At 39.8% G+C, this 24939-nt stretch overlaps 1 protein-coding gene and 1 long non-coding RNA gene across 2 annotated transcripts in view; one reads left to right on the forward strand and one right to left on the reverse strand.

Moving 5' to 3' along the window:
- Window positions 1–343: 343 nt before the first annotated feature.
- LOC122750931 lies at window positions 344–14828 on the reverse strand. Its single transcript, XR_006355762.1, has 3 exons — window positions 14287–14828; window positions 4594–4732; window positions 344–615 (listed from the first exon to the last, which is right to left on the reverse strand). It is a non-coding gene; the product is annotated as an uncharacterized LOC122750931 (long non-coding RNA).
- A 232-nt stretch (window positions 14829–15060) lies between these two features.
- The window catches only part of DNAJC3 (DnaJ heat shock protein family (Hsp40) member C3), an 88659-nt gene continuing 78780 nt past the window's right edge, over window positions 15061–24939 (forward strand). The window contains exon 1 of the mRNA XM_043992032.1: window positions 15061–15242. Coding sequence (XP_043847967.1) covers window positions 15161–15242 — 82 coding nt within the window. The 5' untranslated portion in view covers window positions 15061–15160. The remainder of the gene's footprint in view (window positions 15243–24939) is intronic.

Here is a 24939-nt window from a genome sequence, read left to right on the forward strand (position 1 = left end):
GAAGAAAATAAAAAGTTCAGAAAAGAAAACAAACAAGCAGGGTCATTTTACTACAGTGTCCAATGTAACATACACTTAAAAATGAATAAACTACATAATAGAGGTTCACAATTTCATAAATAATCCTCGTTTGTGGTTCTTGGTATAATGAAATGTTCAAATTTGTTTATATGTTAAGTCCATCATAAATTTAAAAAAACCCACCACCACCACCAGAAGGATCATGTAGAATGGGAGAGACACCTCAGGATTGGAGAAGGGCCAATATCCTGATTCCATCCCCAGCCCCTCTACCCCCCACCCCCACTTATTTGTTTATTTATTTATTGAGAGATAGGGTCTTCATATCTTGCCAAAGGTAGAAATGTGCAGCCACACATCACTCAACAAGCTGCGGTAAGTTTGACCTCCACCATTTCTGACCTGGAATAGCTTACCTTCCTTAGGCAGCCTAGTAGCTCTCAGAAGCTCACATATTGCTTTTGGACTTAGTTCAGGTACCTGATCAACTTAATTTACTTCAGTTCAGAACTTCTGATCTCAAGTGGTTCACCAGCCTCAGCCTCTCAAGCATCAGGGACTATAGGCATGTACCACAATTCCTGGCCTAATTTTCTAAAAGAGAAGAGAAGGAAAATAGTAAACCATGATGGTGAGCTTGCCTTTTATTCTGTGCAAAATTCTAGAGTGTAACATTAAAGAGATGATTAATGAAGACCTAGAAACAGAAGTAGTGACTACAAAGTCAGTACAGCTAACTTTATCTTCTCTTTTGAGTGGCTTTACTTGACAGGCTGGGGATGGACATATAGATAAAGTTTACCTAGATTTTATCAAAGTATTTGATAAAGTCTCATTTGATTATTGCAAAAAAGAGAAAAAATATGGACTCGGTGATAACAGCTTTGGGTAGATTTGGAATTGGCTGAATAATTGAGGACAAAAAAGTAGTCAGTTCTATGTCCATTTGGAAAGATGTACAAAGAAGACCTAGAATCTTCAGGACATCCAGTGGTTGGAAAATTATTGTTTAGATAAAATTCATCTTGTGAGAGCAATTACATGTGCAGCTTTGTTTCATTTAGTCACACAAAGTCAGGGTCACACACCAGGTCTACCATTCTTGTATGAGTACATTCATATTGTTTCCAAATTATTAAAAAAAACTCTGTAGTTGGGTTAACTTGGTGTAAGGCTTGTTGTTATTTTTTTTTTTATGCAGGACAATGAGGGTTAAGTGACTTGCCCAGGGTCACACAGCTAGTAAGTGCGTCAAGTCTCTCAGGCCAGATTTGAACTCAGGTCCTCCTGAATACAGGGCCGGTGCTTTATCCACTGTACCATCTAGCTGCCCCAAGTCTTGTTGTTCATGAAATCCTAAACCTAACTAGCATAGTTATACATTCCTTTGCTGGAATGTGGTATCTTTGCCCACAACCCCCCCCCCCCCCCCGTTATCTGTACTATTTAACATTCTTATCAATAACTTGGAGATAGGCATAAACTGGGTGAGTTTATCATTTATCAAATTTGAAGATAACACAATACTAGAAAGGATATCTGCTGCTTAGATTTAGAATTTCAAGAAACAGACGAAGCTTCACATTAAATTGATCTAATTAAAGGGTTTATTAAATAATGTAGAAACTACGTGAATATAGCCATACAAAAAGGATTCATCTCATGTGATTCTGCCTTTCTATACTTCAGGAAAATGAAACTGCATGCGTAATTGTTTTCAAGAGGTCAGCTTTATTTTCTAGACAAGATAGCTTGAAAATTCTAGAGGCTGTGAGGTTTTTTACCAAGTTAATAATGCAGCTTAAAAGTGCTTTGTTTTTCAGAGATTTGGTTGTTAAACATTTAGCAACATACCCCTGGTTGGACCACATATAACATTCCTTCTAACTCTTGGATTCTAGAATTCTCATGAGTAAACCAGAGGCTATAATCCTCAGACTATACTAACACAAGAATTTTATTGATATTGATGAATAGTTATTAGAGAAAAGGTTTTTCTTTCCCACCTACTCAGTTTTATGTATTTGGTGGGGGTGGTAATTTTGCTTTACTATGCGCATCTTGATAGTCAGCATGACATAGTGGATTCTGAGTTAGGTTCTCTGATAAGGAAGACCTGTTTTCAAGACCCACCTCTGACACCCACTGGCTGTATGATCCTGGGCAATTAGCATCACTTTTTAGTGTCCCAGGTAATTCTCCAAAAGTATAAATTATAGAGCCTGTGCCAATATGCATTAGTTCCCCATAAAGTAGTCCCTATACCAATAAAATCACAAATACAGAAAAAGTGTATTTTTCACATATTCTTCTCTTAACCTTAGGTAGGAGTTCATTAAAAATATTCTTAAATAGAATGGCTTCTTTGTGGTCCACTACCTTGCTAATTTTCTTTTTGGCCAGATTATTGCCTCATTAGAGTTCAAATCAATGCTAAAGATATGTAGTAGGTAGGCAGCACATTGTTTCAGAAAATGTGTTAATCTGTGAGGATGGGCTTCTAATCCCTATTTCACCATTAACATGTTTTATAATATTGGCTAAGTAATTTCTCCGCTCTGGGCCTCAGTTTCCTAATCTGCAAAATGAGTGGTTTGAACTGAATGATCATAGCAAATATATGATGCAGAAGATAACTGATACAAGAACTTGGGGTTCTGAGGAACTAGAGGGCTACCAATTTCTGAACTCCTGGAACTGGATGGTTTAGAAATCAAAGCACTAACCGGTCTGAAGTATAAAAATTACTGATTGTCAGTCACCTTCACTCCAATTTACAAGCATTTTCTTTTGACCATTTCTCTTAATTATAATTTAATGATGCTATATTTTCTTTTGGCCTTTAGTGACCCCTGGTGGCAATAAATATGTATTTTTAAATGTCCTGATCCTTCAAAAACCACTTAGTAGAAGTTTGTTCATTTCCATATTCCTTAATACTTACTTTTAAAAGACTAAATAGATCTGTACTGGATCTCAATTCTGGTACTTTTTTGGTTGTTTTAGGAATTTTAAAAATTGGAAAGAAATCTTTGATAAGGAAAGATATCGTATAATTTAAAAAAATGCATTTTCACAGCATCTAGACAAATTACTTAATATGCATGGATCTTCTAAACCTTGGGTTTAGAGAAAATTATGTGAGTTCAAAACCCACCTCTAATGCTTCCTAGTATGTGAGCCTAGACAAGTCAGTTTAACTTCAACCTAGTTGCCCCAAGCAAATCTCTAAGAGTATTAAATACAGATAACTTATGGATCTGCATCAGTGGATGGGGTCTCCTCATCAGGAGTACCCCATAGATTAAAAAAAAACCTTCATGCTCAATTACTTTTCCATTATTCTTATTAATAAATGAATAAATCTTCATATAATAGATAATCAGGAAGCTTCTGAGACATCAGATCACAGAATTGCCCTTTGGGGCAATGAACTCGTCACTGAACTGCTAATAATCATAAAACTATATTTAGCTATACTCTAATTCACTTGACTCTGCTCTCTTTCACGTGTGCTTTATTTTGACATAGAAATAATCTCACAACTATACAATTATGCTCTTCCTTGTATATAGTATTCCAACTCCTGTTGCCATGACTTTGCATAGGCTGTCTCTATGTTGGAATAATACAGTTCCTGCTCCCCTCACTTAAAAAGAATCTTTAACTTCCTACAAAGCACAGCTGAGGCTCCATCTCCTTTAGGAAGTCTTTTCTGACTCATTTCCTTACCATCCACATTACCTGAAACCTATGCTCCAAGTCATTATTTTCCCCAACCCAGAAATTACTTTGTATTTATTTTGTATATAATGTTACATATGCTTATTTGTGTATACATATAGGAGAACACAAATTCCTTTTGGATTTTTTTGTATCCCCAGCACCAAGTACATAGAACATAATAAATGTGTTTTCTAATTGTGTTGTGACAGCTAAAATTCTAAGAAAATCTGTTTTCTTAAGATATTCATTAGTAAGATCAAATATTACACAAGTAGGCAGGGATCACACAGGCAAGAAAAGAATGGTAGAATTGGAGTAGACTTGAGTAAGCTTCTAATAATTTTATATTAATTAATTGCTAATGATATCTATTGCTAATTATATTGAATCTATCATTATTATTTGAATAGTTCTAATTCTTTTGTTTATCCTGCTGAAAACACAGTTAGTTTTGTAATATGCAGGTCAGTGGATAAACACTGACTTAGGAGTCTGGGCTTGGTCTATTTTTATAGGCTGCCTACAGGCAAACTTATAGGAAGGTTGATACCTATGTCAGGGTGGTCGGTAAAGGTCATTTCCTTCCTTGCCCATAGATTAGTTGTCCAGCCTTTCTGATTGTGGTAACAACAAAAAATAGAGAGTACATGCCACAATCTTAGGAACAAGATTATTTTGGTCCCATCTTTTTTTCCCCAGACTCATAGAAACAATTTGTCACGGAAATAGATCATCCATCATTATTACCATGGACACCATCTTTTCAAAGGCTGCATTGTTTTACTCTATGCCTTAATCCTGTGCTTACTTCTAAAAGCAAAAGAAATGAAAAAAGGAACTACTCACAGTTGAAGCTACATTTGAAGAGGGCTTCTTTTGACAACACCAACCATAAGAGGACTTTCAGATGATCTGGCAGCTTAACCAACATCAGATCAAAAGGTCGCTTCAACTTCCTTACTACTTTCAGTAGAGGAACCATAATCTATGGGTGGAACAATCATTGAGAAAAACAGAATTTGAGTATTCCTTGGATGGGCTTCCTCCTGAATGATCTTCTTCTAGACCACAAGCTTTTTAGCTCTGCAATCTGAACCAGGCTTTCTAGATTAATCTGCCAGCAATAAAGATGAAATGCCAGTACTGAGGACCACCTGGTATTGACATTTCATCCCTATTACTGGCAGATACTCCAAACAGGTACAGTACTGCACCAGAAGAAGATCAGTCTCCAGTATATTCCTGTACCTTTGCTTAAGCCTGCATATTTTTCTTGGTGAGATTCAACCGGCATCTTTAGGCAACCCATAGTTTATATGGGTCTTTTCAAAGCATTACACGTGGTTTTCAGGGGAATTCTGGTGGTTATGAATATGATATCAAATCTATTTGTATGCATAGTTTTGTGATGTGCATACCCAATCCAAACATTCTATGGAGAAGCCACCAGGTTTATTGCCACCTCTCCTAAGTCCTCTTCAACCCTGAGTGGCAGTAAGCTGGACCTTATAACAAATCTGCTCCCATCCTAGGGATAAATTACCATCTTGGTGTTGGTAGTCACCTAGACCAAGATGGTTCAGTTTCTCTTGTGTTGAACTTTCAATCACCACCAAAGTTACTTGTCAATTTCTGAAAGAAAATTTCTAGTTTCACTCTTTCCCCTCTCACATAATCTCTAATCAGGGTCCTCAGTTCCTCTGTCATTTTTGAATTGCACTATTCATAGTCCTTTAGCTAAAGGTCCACTTTTCCCTGGTCTGATGGATGGAAGGAAAATTTCAGTGGAGTCTTTGCGCAATACCTCAAATTGCCATACTTCTTATCATGAAGATGATTAGTTTACCCTACTGTCTGCTGAAATATTCTATTACAATAACACAGTTCAATCATTGGTTCGTTTAATGATTCATTTTGCCCCAATAATATAAAAATAAAGTTCTTGAGGGCAAGGACTATTTGTTTTTTGTCTTTGTAGCCCCAGAAGCTTAGTACAATGCTCATGGCATAGAAAGCAAATAATAAGTTTTGGTCAAATTGGTTTGAATCTCCAAAACATGTGCTTTTGTACAAACTGCAACTTCTGTCCCAGTTTTTTCCTTATACCAACCTCATGTGGCTAATAACATGAGCAAGTAAGAGACTGCCATGCCAGTATGCAGTGAGGAATTACAACAGTGTATACATGGGAAGCTGATACTACTGAATCCCTTAGGAACCATTAAGCATTGGGGATCAGTTCTGGGTACCTTTCACAATCGCTGTGCTGAAAGAATTCCTGAGAAATTAGTATACAGGATGATCAGCTCCTTCAGGATGATCAGGCATATGGTCTACCTGTGTAATTCTAGTGTAAACAGTCCTATCACAGAGACTTTGGTTATTGTTATGGTACTTTTATGAGAGAAGCTATAAAATCTCAAAAACTGATGGTTAGCTATTATGGCTAAGGAGGGAAGATTAAGAGAACTTCCTTTCTGAGGAGATTTGGAAGTTAAACTGTTTTATTTGACTGAGTCTTAGGAGACTTTCTGAGAGAATTTAGTTTAACTCTTATTTTGTGGAGAGAATATCCTGAGAAAATTTCTGAGAGATTTTAAGTACCAACTCTCAAGAAGTGAATTATTCAACTGAGGTTCCAGTTTGAAGAAGAATCAGCGGTTAACAAGCAAACAAGCACTTATGCTTTTGATGAATTCAAGTTACCATGATGAAATAGATTTTCAGTAACTGAATGAATTGGTAGATGTGATTGCTGAGCCTTCTCTAAGTGAAATTTGAGGGACTGTAGAGAATGGGAGAAGTGTCACTGGGCTGGAAAAGGGAAAATATACCATTTTTTTTAAAAGGAAAAAATGGAAAGAGCAAACAATTGAAGGCGAGGGAACTTTACTTTGATTCCTATCAAAGTTCTAAAGTGCATATTTAAAGAGATAGTGAACATTCAGTTCAGGAAGTTGTGTTCACAAAAGCTAGGGTGACTTTGTTGAGAACGTCATGCCAGACTAACCTCATTTTCTCTTCTAGAAGGGTTTGCAAATGAGTAGATTAGAAAAATGTTGTAGATGCTGTTTGCCTACCTTTCAGCAAAGCATTTTAAAACTCTCTTGCTCTTCTAATGGAAAAGGTGGAACAATGTGGGCAAGATAATAATGCATAAATCAGGTGGATTTGGAACTGGTTAAATGGCTGTAACCCAAAGAATAGTTGTTGATGGTTCGATATCCACTTAGAAAGACATCTCCAGGAGAGTATCCAGAGGAGGAAAAGTAAGATGGTGAAATCCCTAGTCCAGCAGTTATCACAGTGTCTGATTTAATTAATGTGTACTTGACGTCACTCATGAAACATGAGGATCAGTTGAAGGAAATGGAGATCAGAATACTGGGCAGGGAGGAAACAACTGTTGTTCATTCGTTTCAGTTGTGTCTTACTCTTTGTGACTCCATGTGGTGTTTTTTTGGAAAATATTCTGGAGGGGTTTGCCATTTCCTTCTCTAGATCATTTTACAGATGAGGAAACTGAGGCAAATGGGGTAAAGTGATTGGCCCAGGGTCACACAGATAGTAAGTGTTGAGGCTAGATTTGAATTCAGTTCTTCCTGATGCCAGAACCAGTGCCCTATCCACTACACCACCTAGCTGCCCTGAGTAAATGATGGCTAGTTCCTAATATCTGAAGACATTTTTTAGTGGAAGAGGATTTTTTTCTATTTTCTTGTAGAGGATGATGTTAGGAACATTGAGTGTAAGTTGCAATGAGACAAATTTAGACTTTTATGTAAAGAAAAGCTTCCTAACACTTAGAACTACCCAAAATGGGCATTGACTGCCTCCTAAGGTGGTAGTTTCTTTCCCAGAGAAGGTCTTCAAGCAAATGCTGGATGAACACTTGTTGGCCTGTTATAGTGGATATGAGTTGAAGCAGATGGCTGATCTGATCCCTTCTAACACTGAAATTCTGTGATTTTGTGGTTATTGTTCAAGAATGATCTCTGAACTAGAAAGTGCAAAACAAAAATGGCTAATAGGGATTTGAGATACATGTTAAGTAAGGAAAGAGAAAAGCTATCTGACCAGAGGAGTTCAAGTCATAAGAGTCCAGAAAAATGACATTGGTACTTGGGAAACTAGTAAATGGAACTGTTGAATTACTGTCAGTGATTTTTGAAAGTTCAGAGAGAACAAGAAAGGTACTGAAAGATTGGAGATATTGTCATGAGATATTGCAGATAATGTGATAAGCTTCAAAGAGAAGGAAATGGGTTCTGTAAACTGTAGCACAGTGAGCTATGATTTGATTCTGAGCAACATTTTTGGGATGTATTATTTAAGACATGCTTAGGAAAAATTAAAAAAAAAGCAGAGATCACAAAGAGATGGCAACAAGAATAAGTCAAATCAGACTTTTTTTTGATATGTTAAGTAAATTAGGGAAATGCTACACATTACTAGACTGTTATAAAGTACCTGATAGTCCTTCATATTATTCTTGTGAAGATGGAGAGATGTGGCCTAGACTACAGTATAATTAGGTAGATTCAGAACTGGTTGAATGTTGGACCCAAAGAGTTTTCATTAATAATTAGATATCCACTTGGAAGAAAGATGTCAGTGAAGTATCCTCAGAAATCTGTGATTGGTCCTGTGCGATTTAACTTTTTTTAAAAAATCTAACATATGGTTTGGATAAAGCTTTTTAGGGGTTGGTAATTCCAAAATCAAGACCTCCCATCTTTATCCAGTTTGTCCAGCTAGGTGGAAAAGTGGATAGAGTGCTGGGCTTAGAATTAGGAAGACTCATCTTCCTGAGTTTAAATCCATCTTCAGACACTTCCTAGCTGTGTCACCCTGGGCAAGTCACTTAACCCTATTTGCTTCAGTTTCCTCATCTGTGAAATGAGGTGGAGAAGGAAATGGCAAACCACTCCAGTATCTTTGCCTAGAAAAATGAAGAGCTGGACATGGCTGAAAATGACTCAACAGCAACAATAATAGCAATAATAGTGGTTGACATTTATTTTATTCAGCTTACTATGTACCAAGCACTATTAAGTTCTTTACAATAACTACCTTATTTGAACTTCACAACAACCCTGAGGTAGGTACTGGTTATTATCTCCATTTCACAGATGAGGAAAATGAGGCCCATGGCTATCTCAAACTCAAAAATCTTCTAAAGCAAAACTTGTGATCTTTTCTACCCAAAGTTTCCTCTTCCTTTAAGTCTTCTGTGTTCATAACTTGGTGTAATCTTTGGCTCCTGCACCCCACATATTCACTCAGTCACCAAATCTTGTCAGTTTTACTTCCATAATATCTCTAACATTCAACTCCTCATCATACAGTTACTACCCGAGTTTAGGCCCTCAACACCTCTCCTGTGGATGGACTATTGCAAGGGCCTCCTGATTTGGCCTTCCTGCCTAAAATTTCTTCCCTACGCTAATTTATCCTTCACACAGCTTCCAAAGTGATCTTTCTTTGGCAAAGGTTGGACCATTTTGCTCCCCTAGTAAACTCCAGTAACTTCATATTGCTGTTAGGATAAAATAGAAATTCCTGCTTGGCTTTTGAAACCCTTTTACAAACTGTTGCCAACCTACTTTACCAACCTCATTATACATTATTCCTCTTTTCAGTTCTCTGCAGTACAAAGAAACTGGCCTTCCTGCTTGTTTCTCACAAGATGTCTTCTTCCCTCTCTACCTTTGCATTTGCCATCTGAGGCCAAAAATACACTTCCTGCTCCTCCTCTCTGCTTCACAGAATCTCTTGCCTCCTTCAAGACTTGTCAAGTGCCACCCTCTAAGTAAAGCTTTTTTTGATTCCTCTAGCTAGTGCCCTTGCTCCCCAAACTAGCTTGTCCTCTGTATATTCTTCTTCTGTATATACTGTCTCTTCCAACAGAATGAAAACTTGAGACAAGGAATGTTTCATTTTTGCTTTTCTATCCCCAACACCTACCCCAATTCCTGGCACACTAGGAGATTAATGAATGGTTATTGATTTACTATAGGAGCTAACAGCACAGAAGGGATAGGAAGCTCTCAAGAATGAAATTATGAATAAATGGTTATTAAGGAATCTCAATGGGGGTGCACCGGGAGCTCACCGAGCAACTCAGGTTCTAAACATGCACATACAGAAGAAGGATCAGAGTGCCCGTAACAGGATTAATATGAACTGGGACTGGAAAGAACAACAAAGTGTCATGGGGTTTTTGTTTGTTTGTTTTTTCTGGTTGGGGAAAAGAGGAGGAGCCAGGTATAAGACTGCTGCTTAGGGACAACATAACAGATGGCAGAGTTCCTCCCTTATTTTGCTTTTGTTTTCTTGGCCACTGGAAATGACCGTTTCAGTAGAGAGGACACAAATGGCTAATGGGGAATTAGTCAAGAGAGCTATCTAGTTGCTGTCTTTGATTAATTCATCACCTGGCCCAAATGAACAATATCTTTGGCTACTGAAAGTACTGGGAGATGTGACTGATGGGCCATTGTCACTGATATTTGAATGAGAATTAAGAACAGGAAAGATACAAGTTTGGAAAAGTTCAAGTGCTGTCCCAATTTTCAAAAAAAAAAGGTTAGAGCACAGAGCCTGAGAAATATGGGTGAAGGAGCTTCATCTCGATTTCTTTAATTCTAAAGTCAATTATTAAAGAGAAAGTAAATGTCTAAAGAAACTGGTGATTGTAATTAGTGAGCATGGCTCCATAAAGAACATCTAATGCTAGAATAGCTTTATTCCTCTTTTTGGCAGGGTTAATAAACTGGCAAATAAGGGGAATGCTGCAGATAGACTGTAGTTTACCTAAATTTGAGAAAAAGCATTTGATAAAGTATTTCCTTTTTTATGGAAACAATGGAAAGATGTGCGCTAGATGAATGTATAATGGATCGAGGAACTACTAAAATAGATGGACTAAGAGTAGCATTTATTGATTCCATGTAAACTAGGAACTTCTAATGGAGCACCCTGGAAATTGAGGTTTGGCCTTTTTATCAATCACTTGGATAAAGATGGCACATTTGATCAATCTGCAGATGATGGCTGGGAGGGTCTTGATTTAACCTTGATCAGAAAATAAGATTAGTATTAAAGGAATAAAATGGAGTCCTCCACTTGGGTTCTAAAAATCAATTTTACAAGATAGGTGAGGTAAGATGAGACAGGAATTTGTCTAGAAAGTTTTGGTGTTTTTAGTTGACTGTAGATATGTATGTTTGGTCTTGGGTGTTGTGTCAGTTTGGGGCTGCACTACTAGAAGGACAGCATCTAAAAATGAGGTGATAGCCCCTCTGTGCTCTGCCATGGTGAAATTACACTAGAAATACTGTGGTCAGTTTGGAATGCCACATTTTGGGAAGTACTTTGGAAAGCTGGGGAGGGTCCAGAGGAGGATGACTATGATGGGAAAGGGCCTCAAGTCTGTGCCACCTGAGGACTCATTGAAGGAACAGGAGTTGTTGAGTTTGGAGAAGAAACTTCTACCTTCCAGTATTTGAAGGGTTCATGGGGAAAAGGGATTAACTTTGTCATACTCAGCCCTAGAGGGCAGAACTAGGAGTAATGGGTAGCAGTCACAAAGAGGCAAATTTAAACAATGCCAGACAAAAATCTTCCTCCAAGTTAAAGTTCTCCAAAAGTGGAACGGACAGCCTCAGGAGTCAGTGTGTTCCCCTACACTGAAGGTCAGGGCTAGGGCACCACCTGTCTGTCAGATGTTATGGTAGAGATTACTCTTTGGGTGTGGGTTGGACAAATGCCCCTCCCTTCTACTGTTCCTGGCTGCAGAGGTTCCTCCCAAATTATGTGAGAATATATGAAATGCTATACTGCACCACTGTTCACATAGGACTTGCCTCCTAAAATGACTAGTTTGCTTTAATAGTCCATTACTAATACATCAATCCTGACTTTATTTATACCCTTCTTTAATATCTGTTAATACTGCAACACTTATTTGAATAGTAAGTCTTACATAGCTATTACCTGGGGGTATAAAGTAGTATTCAGAGTTGGGAAATAAATAAGGACTATGACTACCTAGAGCACAACAGGTGTGCATATGAGGTGAGCATGCGATGAAGGTCACTTGGAAATATTACTTTTTGTAAATAGTTCTAATGCCAGGAAATTGTTTTCCGTGGTAGGTATTTGTTTTGTGATAAGTTAAGTCACATGTGTTGAAATAAAGTTGAGGTCAAAGCCATGAAGTAGAATTTTCAAATGCAGAGATGTGCCATTCTTAAACTTTATCTAAAACCCACGGATATTGATTTGTCCTGATTTCCTTTTACTTGTCCCCGTATATTTTATATGTTTAATTTCAATGGATGAGGATAAGAATTCAGGTACAGAAATGAGAACAAATGAAAAATAAGAGTCCATAAACTTCCATTATTTACTGACTGCTAAACATAAATCAAAAGACATTAATGACTTTAACCCCAAGGCTGAAAAATTGTCTGGCTTACTAAAACTTTAGCAAGTTTTCTGTTCCAGTATTCCAGTATTTGGTAAATAAATTTCACCTTATCCAGACTTCCATATGCTATACTTTTATTCCCAACAGAAGAGCCCTTACTTAAGACTCTAATAATTCAAAACTTAAATTGATCATTTCAGGTTTCCTTCCTTAGACTTTCAACTTCATTACATCTTTTTAAATGACACAACTGCAGTAAGCAATACAGAAGCTTAAAGTAACATTTTCTGTTTTAGTTCCAAAACACTTCATAACAAATTCTATTATTTTCTTGATCTTTGGGCCATACCATTACATTGGGTTGTCTTCATTACCTTATACTTGGCTCACCCTTAAGTTCATCTGCCACTTCTCTGTCCACTTATATAGCTTGTGGAATCTGTTTAAATCAAATGGGTTCAATATTCTAAAACAGAAGGTTTTCTAGCATTTGGATACTTTTAACTTTCTAACACCATTAATGACTCCGGTGTGTCAAATCCAAGCTCCTTTCCTCTCCTTTGTCCATCTCTACCATTCTTCATATAGGGAATCATTGTTACCCATGGACACTTTACCTAAAGGAATATAAGCTTGATTTCTGAAACCTCATGTCTTAGAAGTGTAATGGCTAGATTTCTTTTAAGGACCACTCCTTAAACCCAAATAACTATGGTTCTCATTGATTAACCAACAACAGGTCCCAACCCAAGTCTCATTTGGCCACTGTTTGGCCTCTGGATGGCTCAGAGTGGATGTAAATAGTAATTGTTTCTATTTTGGTTAGAAACCATGAGGGTCCCTCCTCCACCCTCCACCCCCATTTATTTATTTTTATTTTTGACCAAGTAAAAGAGGCCATACTTTGCTTTATTTCTTACATAGCCTCAATCACGGAATAGATGTTGCCTTAGGCAACTGAGACCCGGGAAAGATCTTAGCTTTAAAAAGGCCAAGGTCTCCTACTGTATCCAGTCAACCAGATTTCTATCTTCCCACTGGCGCTGGAGGAAAGTGAGGCCAGTGACTTTGTACAGTCCTGCTTCACTTAAATCCAATTCACTGCAAGTCATGACATCACTTCCCCAATGTCATGGTCCTCTTCAGGAACAAAGGACAAACGACACAACCACAACAACGTAACCAAGGATTTTTTTAACTTTTTTTTTTTTAAAGAGTGGGGCAGCTACATCTGGTGCAGCTAGAGGGACTGAGTATAGAGCACTCAGCCTGGAGTCAGGAAGATCAGAGTTCAGATCCGGCCTCAGGCAATTTGCTAACTATGTGATGCTGGGTATGTTACCTGTAGTGAGGATGAGATGTCGGTACAGCAATTATATATATTATCATCTTCAAGAAAACACAAGCTGTGAGCTGACTGGTTAATAAACAAAACTATTTGATTTAGGGGATATGGATAAGATCTGTGATTTTGCTTGCAAATGCACTCCCCAGTGAGAAAACTCCACCAAGGGAGGTCGGTACCTTCTTTGCAACTTAGTCCTAGAGGTGAAGCTCAGGGTTACACAGCCAATTCAACTGAATAACATTTATTTAAGTGCCTACACTGTGCCAGGAACAGTGCTAAGCATTGCACGTGCTAAGCAGTATCTGACAGAGGTAGGATTTAATTACAGGTATGAGAAATATCAGTACAAACATACTGCAGTCACTTTTATTACTGGAATCAGCTACATGCCGACATTTATATTCGTTCCCAGTTTCACTTCCTACTGCCCCCCACCTTACTCTTTTCACGGTTGCCCTGGTTACTAAGGATGCACGGCCTTTTTTCTTGGGGGGCGGGTGTCTGATTCCACAAGAGCTTTACTCGTAAATAGCTTGGACTACATTCCGGTCAACCCGCAAGCTTTTCCCTCAAGGGCATCCATCTAGACCAGTCTTTTTTCCTGGTCTGCCCAGGACAGGTTCCCTGTCAAGGGTTGCTTGCATTTCTTTTCAGCTCTTTCTGACTTGCATCAGCTCACGTACGTGCTCCTTCTCCTCCCTCCCTTCTTTCTCCCTCAAACTTCCATCAAATCACGTTACTTTGCAGAACATCTTACCCTCCCTCTCCCACCTCCGTCAAGTGCTCCGACTTCCGGTTACTCTTGGGTTCCGTAGTTGTGTCTCCGGACAACCCCGCCCAGAAGGACCCGACGAAAACCAAAGGAGGGCAGCCTCCCATCTCCCCGCCCCCCCCCTTCCCACGCCACCGGCACACGTGCTCATTGTGCGTTTAGCGTCTCTGCCCCCTTGTTGCCTCAGTTTCCTAATCTGTGACGAGGGGGCAGAGGCTGCACTGGAAGATTTCAAAGGCCCCTTTAGTTCCAATCTGTGGCCCCGGAGCAGGCCCCCGCGGTTCCTCAGCTCGGCCCTTGGAGTCACTTCTTCCCGACCATCACCGGAAAAGCGAGACTAGAGGGAGGCCACTTCCCGTGAGCCAAACGAGACCGGAGTTAGAGTTGGTGCTTCGCAGAGCGCCCCAGGCGCATGCGCCTCCGGACACCGCCCCCGCCCCAGACGCAGTCGCCGCACCAATTCACCCTTCAGGGTTCCCGACGGGCTCTTTCCCCCTCGCTCCCTGCCCCTCCCTTCATTCCTCCTCCCAGCCCAGCCAGCCTTAGGGTTCTCTGACAGCTCGGGGCAGGCGGACGCCTCTGCGTCTCGTGCTTCCACGTTATCCTATCAGGGAGGGGGCGGGGCTAGGGCCTCCACGGCCTATCAGTGCCGACCACGACCCAGGCGAGCCCGCTTAGAGGGCGCCCTGGAAGCACGAGATTGGACGGCGGCGGGGGCCCGGGGCGTAGCGGCGTCCGCGGTCCCGCCCCCTACTCCCGTCACCAGCCGTGGCCCGAGCGGCTCCAGCGGCCGCGGGAGCTGGTCAGTTCCCGCACTCTCTCTTCGTTGTCTGCCTCCTCCTACCGAGCGCCCTCGGCCATGGTGTCCCTCGGCTCCGTGACTAACCGGCTGGGCTCGGTGTTCCCCTTCCTGCTTGTCCTGGTAGATCTGCAGTACGAAGGTGAGGGGGACCCTCCCGGCCTGGGGCGGCGGCGGCGGGGCCTGGCCCTCGGACCGCTTTCCTACCCCCCCACCCCACCCCCCTTATCCCCGGGCTTGGTTGGTGCGGGCTGGCTGAGCCGGGCCGTCTGCCACGGGGGGGATTTGCGGCTATCGTTGGGATGTATGGAGTGGGCCGGTCCCAGGATGAGATGTGGCCGAGCTGTCGCCGAGCTCCTCGTTTACGGTCCCCGGGCTACCCCCACGTCTCCCCGCCCCTTGGCTGCCTCCTATGGATCCCGGGGCAGGGGCTCCAGGTGTGGCCTGGGACAGTGGGTGGCGACTCTCTATCACCCTTGTCTCTCTTGCTGCCTAATCTTTAGTAGTACCTTAGCTGCCCCTCCCCAGGTCGGAGTGGGGCACCCTGAGCCGCTCCCTCCCCATGAGAGGGGGAAGAACCCTCAGAGACCCCCCTCCCTATGGCGGAGGGGATAGTGAGAGCAGGTGAGGGGAGCTTGGAGGAAGGTGGTTGACTCTCCTTTTAGGAGGTTTCATGTGGGACGGTGGGGGCGGAGTGAAGGGGTATGTACACTACTTGCCAAAGTGTCTCTGGTGACTGGCGGAAGTGTAGCCTTGCATCCTGAGTTTAAAAGCAGTTGGTTGGGGGTGACTGGGGAGGTAACTAAGGGGCTTCTTGTACGAGGTGCTAGCTCTAGGAAGGCTAGGGACCTTCGTGTTTGCTTCTCATTCGTCTAAGTATGATAGTCATGCTTATGGACGGTTCTTTTACATCTGTGTTCAGCGATTAACAGGATTTCTTTTGAATGAACCTGAGGTGGTGGTTTGATCTGGGAGACTTAGGAAGGAGGGGCCTTTTTTTTTTAAATGGTGGTTTGAATAGTTATCAAGTAGGTTGTGACCATGTAAGATACCGTTTATGACAAAGCTACTAGGAAAGGAAGCCTTAAAAAGGTATAAACTATTATTCTATAAACTAGAACTATTAGAACTTTGCATACGTCAATGTGAATGTTTTACCCTTTCACTATTTGAGTACCGTAACATCGAATAGCAAAGATATTGGAGCTTATCAAATGTGTGCTCCCTGGTGAAAGCTTAAATTTATAGAGAGAAAAGTAACAACTTTTAGAAAAGACTCACTCAATACTTCATTTTTATTAGGGGGTCCAAAAGACTCAAAACTGACTTCAAAGTTCTATGAATCTCCTTGAATTGAAAAATAGGGTCTTTACAGAACATAGGGGCATAGTATTAATACAAAATCCACCTTAACTAGAACTTTGAGGTTTTTAGAAAAATCTTGAACAAGCCACATTTTAGAGAAAGTCTATGTGGTAAATAAATCAAGTGTTTGACTAGTTTGAGACCGAAAATTTATCAATTAGCAAGGTAAACTATGTAAAGCCTTTTTGGGAAACATTAAAGTACTATATAAAATATCAATTGCTGATAGTTATTATTTTGTGGCATTGTAAATGATAATTTTCAGTGTAATAGTCCACCTCCAACTAGCAGCTATTAACACATTTTGATTCATAGTGATCTAGCCTTAAGAGAAAATTCAGAGAAATTTACCAGAGGAATAAGCTTTCTTTTTCTCAGTTAATGCTCATAGGGAAAAATCTTATGAAAACGATGGTATGCTGGGATTTGGGGAACTTACTGTTAATGTAAAGCTGGTTAACTGTACTTGAATTCCTTAGAAGCTTTTGAAAAGTTTGGTGGTGGCTTTCAAATTATAGGCCAGCTTTTTAAAGACATATTCTTCAAAGTCATTGCAAAGTTTAGACTAGAAGGAGCAGGATTGTTATCAACAGATATCTATTGCTATTCCCTGTTTTAAGTTATTTAGGAAGCTGAGTTAGTTGGTTTGTCTCCCTAGAGGAATTTACAAATTGGAAACACCAGGAATATTATGCTGGGGAGTGTTTTCACTAAGACTATTTTTTTTTTTAGTTTTCTTTTAAAAATATTTGTAAAGATTATTATTTATTTACATTTAACTTATTTTCTTTTTAAATTTTGAGTTCAAACTCTCCTTCCCACTCTCTCACCTACGCACTGAGAAGGTAAGCGATAAGATATCAATTATACATGTGAAATTGTGCAAAACATTTCCATATTAAGCCACAGTTGTTTTTTTAAGCAAAAATAATAAAGTGGAAAATTATGTTTCATTTTGCACTGAGTTCATCAGTTCTCTCTCTGGAGGTGGATAGCATTTTTTCATCATGAGTCCTTTGGAATTGTCTTAGATCATTGTATTGATCGGAGTAGCTAATTCTGGGGGCAGCTAGGTGGCATAGTGGATAAAATACCAGCCCTGGATTCAGGAGGACCTAAGTTCAAATCTGGCCTCAGACACTTGACACTTACTAGCTGTGTGACCCAGGGCAAGTCACTTAACCTTCATCGCCTCACCAAAAAAACAAAAACAAAAACAGAGTAGCTAAGTCTTTCACAATTGATGATTATAACATTGCTGTTTTGTGCAGAATGATTTCCCAGTTCTCACTTCACTTTGCATCAGCTCATATAGGTTTTGCCATATTTTTCTGAAACTATCCCCCTTGTCATTTCCCACATCACAGAGTATTCCATCCCAGTCATGCTGGAGCATGATTATTAGCTTGTTCAGCCATTCTCCAGTTGATGGCATCTCAATTTCCAATGCTTTGCCACCACAAAAAGAGTTGCTATAAATATTTTTGTACATTTAGGTCTTTTTCTCTTTTCTTTGATCTCTTTGGTATACATACCTAGTAGTGGTATTGCTGGGTTAAAGTAGTATAATAGTCTTTTGGGCCTAATTCTAAATTGTTCTTCAGAATTATTGGACCAGTTTACTCCTCCTCCTTCATCTCTTCTTTCCTGATATGTGGGAGATGCTACCTCAGAGTTGTTATAATTTGTCTTTCTCTAATCAGTAGTGAGTTAGAGCATTTTTTTAGTTTGACTATAGATAGCTTTGGTAACTCCCTCTATATATCCTTTGACCATTTATCAATTGGGAAATGGCTCTTATTTTCACAAATTTGACTTAATTCTATACTCAGTATATATTAGCAGAGAAACTTGCTATGAAATTTTTTTTTTTTGTGGGGCAATTGGGGTTAAGTGACTTGCCCAGGGTCACACAGCTAGGAAGTGTGAAGTCTCTGAGGCTGGATTTGAACTCAGGTCCTCCCGAATACAGAGCTAGTAGTTTTATCCACTGAGCCACCTAGCTGCCCTGAAATTTTTTGATATAACTTCATTGTTCTACCTCTTTGCAAAATGTAATTTCCCTGATTATTCCTTTTGATTAGGAATTAGGAATTCCAATTCTCTTCTGTTTCTTCTCCTAGAAAGTCTATTTATAGTTTCCAACCACTGTCTCTCTTAATCTGTCCTCCCTTTTGGCATCCCCCTTCTGTTTTTCTTGTCCCCATCCCCTTCTATTTCTCTATTGGGTAAGTTATATTTCTCTGTGTGTGTGTGTGTGTGTGTGTGTGTGTGTGTGTGTGTCAGTTGGGGTTAAATGGCTTGCCTAGGGTCACACAGCTAGTAAGTATAAAGTGTCTGAGGCTGGATTTGAACTCGGGTCCTCCTGAATCCAGGGCCAGTGCTCTTATCTACTGCACCACCTAGCTGCCCCAGGTAAGTTATATTTCTATACACAACTGAGTGTGTGTGTGTGTGTGTGTGTGTGTGTGTGTGTGTGTGTATTCTTCCCTCTGACATGGAGGTTGAGACTATTAAAGTTTAAACTGGCCAACTAGCTATCGACACACCTAAGAAGGAGGGGCAGATTAAATTCTATAGCAAGAAAGTCAGTTAGACAGGCTACTACCTGAGCGAGGAGACTGAGGTAACTCCAGAGGTCAGGACTATCATTCCAAAAGAAAATTCTCCCTAACTCACAGGAATCTTTCTCCCCCCACCACCCTCAAAGGGAACTTTCCATAGTCAAGTGGTCACCCCATCTGTCCCCCGCCATCTGTCCTCTATAAAAGCTTTTGCCTTTCTTCTGTTGGATGAGCAAGATGTCTCTAAGATATCTCCTCCCCTGAGGAAAGTTTTTGACTTCCCTCTTGGTCACTTTAAATAAGTTCCCAATTAAAAGAATATTTTATTCTAATTGGATTGTGTGCAAAGAGGTGCAATTCTTTTTTTTTTTTTTTCCCCAGGGCAATGGGGGTTAAGTGACTTGCCCAGGGTCACACAGCTAGTAAATGTCAAGTGTCTGAGGTCAGCTTTGAACTCAGGTCCTCCTGAATCCAGGTCCAGTGCTTTATCCACTGTGCCACCTAGCTGCCCTGCAATTCTTTAAAGAGGAATACCTAAGAACGCCCCCACCACCTATTTCCCCTATGATACCTCTTTGAACCAATTCCTATGAGAGTGAGGTTTAAGCATTGCCTGTCACTCCTCTCTCCATTTTCCTTTCCACTGTAAAAGCTCTTCATTGGGCACTTTTTTATGTGAGAAAGATTTCTTCATTCTGCCTCTCCCTTCCCCCTTTTCCCCGTGCATCCCTCTCATTTTTTTTTTTTTTGGGAGGAGAACACTTCAAACATAATCGACTCTCATCTGTGCTGTCTATGTAAACTCCTTTTAACTGCCATAATAATGATTAAGTTCTTAGGAGTCACATGTATCATTTTCCTATAAAGGAATGTAAACAGTTTAACTTTATTGAAACTCTTATGATTTTTCTTTCACATTTACTCTTCTCTCTTTAACTCATTCAGGAAATCTTGTTGAACTTGGGTCCAATTAGTATTTTTCGTTGAGGCTTTGTTTGTAGCTGTTTTTATATTGTCTTCTTCAGAGTTTACGTCTTGGTCTTCCCTGTTACCAGAGTAGCTTTTTATGGTCAATTTTTGTTTGCTCATTTTCCCAGTGAATTTATTGATTTTTGAACTTTATGTTAAAGTTGGGCTTTGCTTATACATGGGATTGGGAGGTACTTTGCTGAGCTTCAGGCTTTTTTATGCTGTTCTTTTCAGAGCTAGTTCTGGGGATCTGCAAGTTTTTGGTGCTTCCAAGGTGGTATGATCCCTGGGAGAGGTATGCTCACTGTTCTTCTGGTTTGTGCCCTGGTCTTTACTCAGGAAGGCCTCCTACTGCTGAGAAAAATGATTATTAAATAACCAGTTGTTAATTTTAGGGAGATCCAGGATTTCTTCCCTTCCTCATTGGAGATTAGGTTAAAGCTTAGTTCTCTGAAGGGCAGAGCAGGTGATGAGATGAAATCTTGGCATCATTACCCTATTCAACTAGAGAACCTTACAAAAAATTTAATCTGAGGGGAACTAGGCCCATTGTATTCTACTCATAATTAGGTGGGGGTAGATACTATATAGATTGGGGGGTACGGTTCCTGGGAATGAGAATAATCAAAGTCATGTCCCCCACCCCCTCATTAGAATGGGTCCAGTTTTCATTATAATCATTCTTCTCATTAATTGTTAACCAATCAGAGTTAATTACCACCCTCAGGAGTATACACTCTTCTAAGGGCATGTAAGCATAGAGTTGGCATTAGAGAGTGCTACTGACACCTTTTATTATTTGCTCGCATGATTAATAAAATTATTAATTACCCAGAAACCAGGTCTCTTCAATTTTTTATGCGTCACACTGCCCTGCAGTCACAAGTTTTAGTGCTTTCTTTGCTTTGGAACTTGACCAGGCTTCTGAGCCTTTGTAACCAGAGCTCCTCTTCCCTAAAACTGTGACCCAAAAATACATATGAGTGATAGAATTGTCAATCAGTGCCAGCAAAGGTTCCCCTGTAAGATCTTTCTGATGAATTGTCTGGCCCCCTTATTGTCTCTGGGTTGAGACCTTCTGAAGCTGCTACTGTGGCCTCTTTTGTTCCACCAGATTTTGTGGGCTCCGAGACGGGCTTCTACCCTGATGTCACAAACTTCTGCCAGTCTTCTAAGTTTTCTTATACTGGGAACAATCTCAGTCTGACCTTTTGTTGGCTCTGCCACTCCAAAATTTCACTTGAAGAGTTATATTGAAATATGTGATTTCATTGGTATAGAGAACTATCTACAGTTTAAAGTCTTTAGGGGGGCAACTAGGTGGCACAGTGGTTAAAGCACCAGCCCTGGATTCAGGAGGACCTGAGTTCAGATCCAGTCTCAGACACTTGACACTAGCTGTGTGACCCTGGGCAAGTCACTTAACCTTCATTGTCCCCCCCAAAACAAACAAACAAACAAAAAACAGAACCAAAAATAAAGTCTTTATAGAATTTTCTTGGCCACTGAGACCGTACATGATTTGCCCCAGGTCACATAGCCAATATGTATTAGAAGTGGGACTTGAACCCAGGTCTTCCTGACTCAGAAGCCATTTCTTTAATTACTATGGTACATGGCTTTTCTTTTATCTATATTATTCATATAAATGTAGTTAAGCCCTTCCAATCCCTTCATTCAGGCACTAAAGTTTTCTTAAAGTGCTGATTTGATCTTGTCAAACATCTCCTCCCACCCCCAAAACGAAACAAAACAAAAAAACCTCACCAACTCCTATGGTTTCCTATTGTCTCCAGAGCAAATATAAAGTTCTCTGGCATGTTATCTTCATAACGCAGTCCCTTACTGCTTTTCCAAGACATCCCAACTCTCTTCAGTGGGCATTCTCTGACTTTTCCCTCATACCTGGAACACTCTCCTTCCTGCCTACCTACTTGCCTGGCTTCCCTTATGTCCCAGCTAAAATCTTACTTTCTATAGGAAGCCTTCTCCAACTCCTCTTAATTTCAATGCCTTCTCTCTGATAATTATTTCCTGTTTATCCTATATAGCGCTTGCTTTTCACAAACTTGTTTCCATTTTGTCTTCCCCATTAGATTGTAAGTTCCTTGAAGGCAGGGACAGTCTTGTCTCTTTTCATATTATCACCGGTGCATAGCACAGTGCCTGGCACATAGTAGGTGCTTAATAAATATTTATTGATTGATTATTAACTGAGAAAATGGAAGTCACCTGACATGAGGTCCTTCAGTTCCCTTCTTCCCGTTTCTTAAAACTTGTCAGCATCATTACCCATTCCTCCTCATTCTCCTTCCATTTTCTTCTGTCCCTTCTAGTATCTTGTCCAGCAATTATCTTCCCCTCATGCACCTTCAGTTTTCAGTGCTGCCCTTCAGGCTACTTTCCATTTGCATACAGATATGTTACATCTTGCCATTCTTTTAGAAAGTAAATGTTATTTTATTTTCAGTCACGTCTTCTTTTCCTCACCCCTATTGAGAAAGCAAGAAAAACAAGACCCTCGTTACAAACTTGTATACTTAAGCAGAATAAATTCCTACATCGGCAATGTCTAAATCACCCTCCCCCAAACCAACCCATGTTTCAATCTCCCTGAACAATCCATTGTCTTGCCTTTCTGTCAGAAGGTGGGTATCATGTTTCATTATGAATCCCTCTGGAATTGTTGGTTATTGCTCAGAGTACTCTTACCTTTCAATATTCTTTGTCTTTCCAATGATGCTATTATTGTATAAATTGTTTCCTTGGTTGTGTTTACTTCACACAAGTTTTCCCAGGGGTCTCTGAAACCATCTCCTTCATCATTTCTTACAACATTGTAGTATTCCATCACATTCATATCCTTTAACTTGTTCGGCCATCCCCCAGTTGATGGTCACTCCACTTTCTTCTGCCCTGTTTTAAATTCTTTGGCATCATGAAAAGAGCTGCTAAAAATATTTTTGAACATATATATCCTTTTCCTCTATCTTTGATCTCTATGCAGCATAGACCTAGTAGTGGTATCACTGGGTCAATAGGCATGCAAGTTGAATAGCTTTTGGTGCATAGCACTAAAATGTTTTCCAAAGTGGCTGGATCAATTCACAGTTCCACCAATAGTGCATTAATATGTCTGGTTTTCTATATTCCTTTAGCATTTGTCATTTTTTGGGGTCAACTTTGCCAGGTTTGAGGTGGAATTTCAGTTGTTTTGATTTGAATTTGTTTATTATGATTTAGGACTTTTTCTATATGACTTGATAGTTTGAATTTCTTACTCTGAAAACTTCCTGTTCATATCCTTTGACTGTCAGTTGAGGAATGGATCTTATTCTTAACATTTCAGTCAGTTCCATATATATTTTAGAAATAAACACTTAACTACCTACCTTCTCTTCCTTCCCCTTTCTTCCCCTGTCCTCTGTTCTTCCTCCTGTTTTTTCTTGTTTCTGTCCTATCTTTCCACTCCTCAGTCTCCTTTCTTTGATTATTTTACATGCCCTCCTTACCCTAGACTTTGATCCTGGCCCTTCTTCTCATTTCCCTCTATAAAATATTTTTTTATAGTTTGGTATGTCACTAAATAGATTAATTTAGGTAGGATTGTCATTTTTATTAGATTGGGTTGGCCTACCCATGAGCAGTTAATGTTTTTCTAGTTGTTTAGATCTGATTTTATTTGTGTGAAGTGTTTTGTAATTGTGTTCATATAGTTCCTGGGGTTGTCTTGGCAGGTAGACTTCTAAGTATTTTATATTGTGTATAGTTACTTTAAATGGGATTTCTCTTTCTATCTGTTGCTTCTGGATTTTGTTGGTAATATATAGAAATGCTGATTTATGTGGGTTTCTTTTGTATCTTGTAACTTTGCTAAAATTGTTAATAATTTCACCTCACACCTATCAGAGTGGCAAATATAACAAAAAAAAAAAGGAAAATGTTGGATGTTGGAGGGGATGTGAGAAAATTGGGACACTAATCCACTTTTGGTGGAGTTATGAACTGATCCAACCATTCTGGAGAGCAATTTGGAACTATGCCCAAAGGGCTATAAAACTGCATACCGTTTGATTCAGCAACACCACTGCTAGGTTTCTATCCTAAAGACATCCCAAAAAAGAGAAAAAGGCCTATTTGTTTTTTTTTGTTTTTTTGGTTTTTTTAGTGAGGCAATTGGGGTTAAGTGACTTGCCCAGGGTCACACAGCTAGTAAGTGTTAAGTGTCTGAGGCCGGATTTGAACCCAGGTACTTCTGACTCCATGGCCTGTGCTCTATCCACTGTGCCACCTAGCTGCCCCAAAAGGCCTATTTGTACAAAAATATTTCTAGCAGCTCTTTTTTGTGGTGGCTAAGAATTGGAAATCAAAGGAATGCTTATCAATTGGGGAATGGTAGAACAGGCTGTGGTATATGATTGTAATGGAATATTATTATGCTATAAGCAGTGACAAACAGGATGATTCAGAAAGATCTGGAAAGCCTTATATGAACCGATGTATGGTGAAGTGAGCAGAACCAGGAAAACATTGTGCACAGTGACTGCAATATTGTTCAATGAAGAACTCTGACTTATTTTCAGCCATACAATCATCCAAGACAACCCCAAAGGACTAATGATGAAGCATACTATCCACCTCCAAAGAAAGATTTGATATTTATTGAATACAGACTGAAGCATGCTATTTTTCACTTCATTTCTTTCATTTTTTCCTTTTATTTGAATATTCTTGTACAAAGTGACTAACATGGCAATGTTTTACATAATCGCTCATGGATAACCTATATCTGATTGCTTGCTGCCTCAAAAGGGCAAGGGGAGGGAGAGAAGGAGGGATAGAATTTGGAACTCAAAACTTTAAATAAAAATGTTTATTATAAAAAAAAAAACCCACAACCCTGCCAGTTCATATCATTTATCAATTGGGGAAAAATTTGAC

This window comes from Dromiciops gliroides, chromosome 3 (genome assembly GCF_019393635.1).
Source record: "Dromiciops gliroides isolate mDroGli1 chromosome 3, mDroGli1.pri, whole genome shotgun sequence".
In the NCBI taxonomy this organism is placed as follows: Eukaryota; Metazoa; Chordata; class Mammalia; order Microbiotheria; family Microbiotheriidae; genus Dromiciops; species Dromiciops gliroides.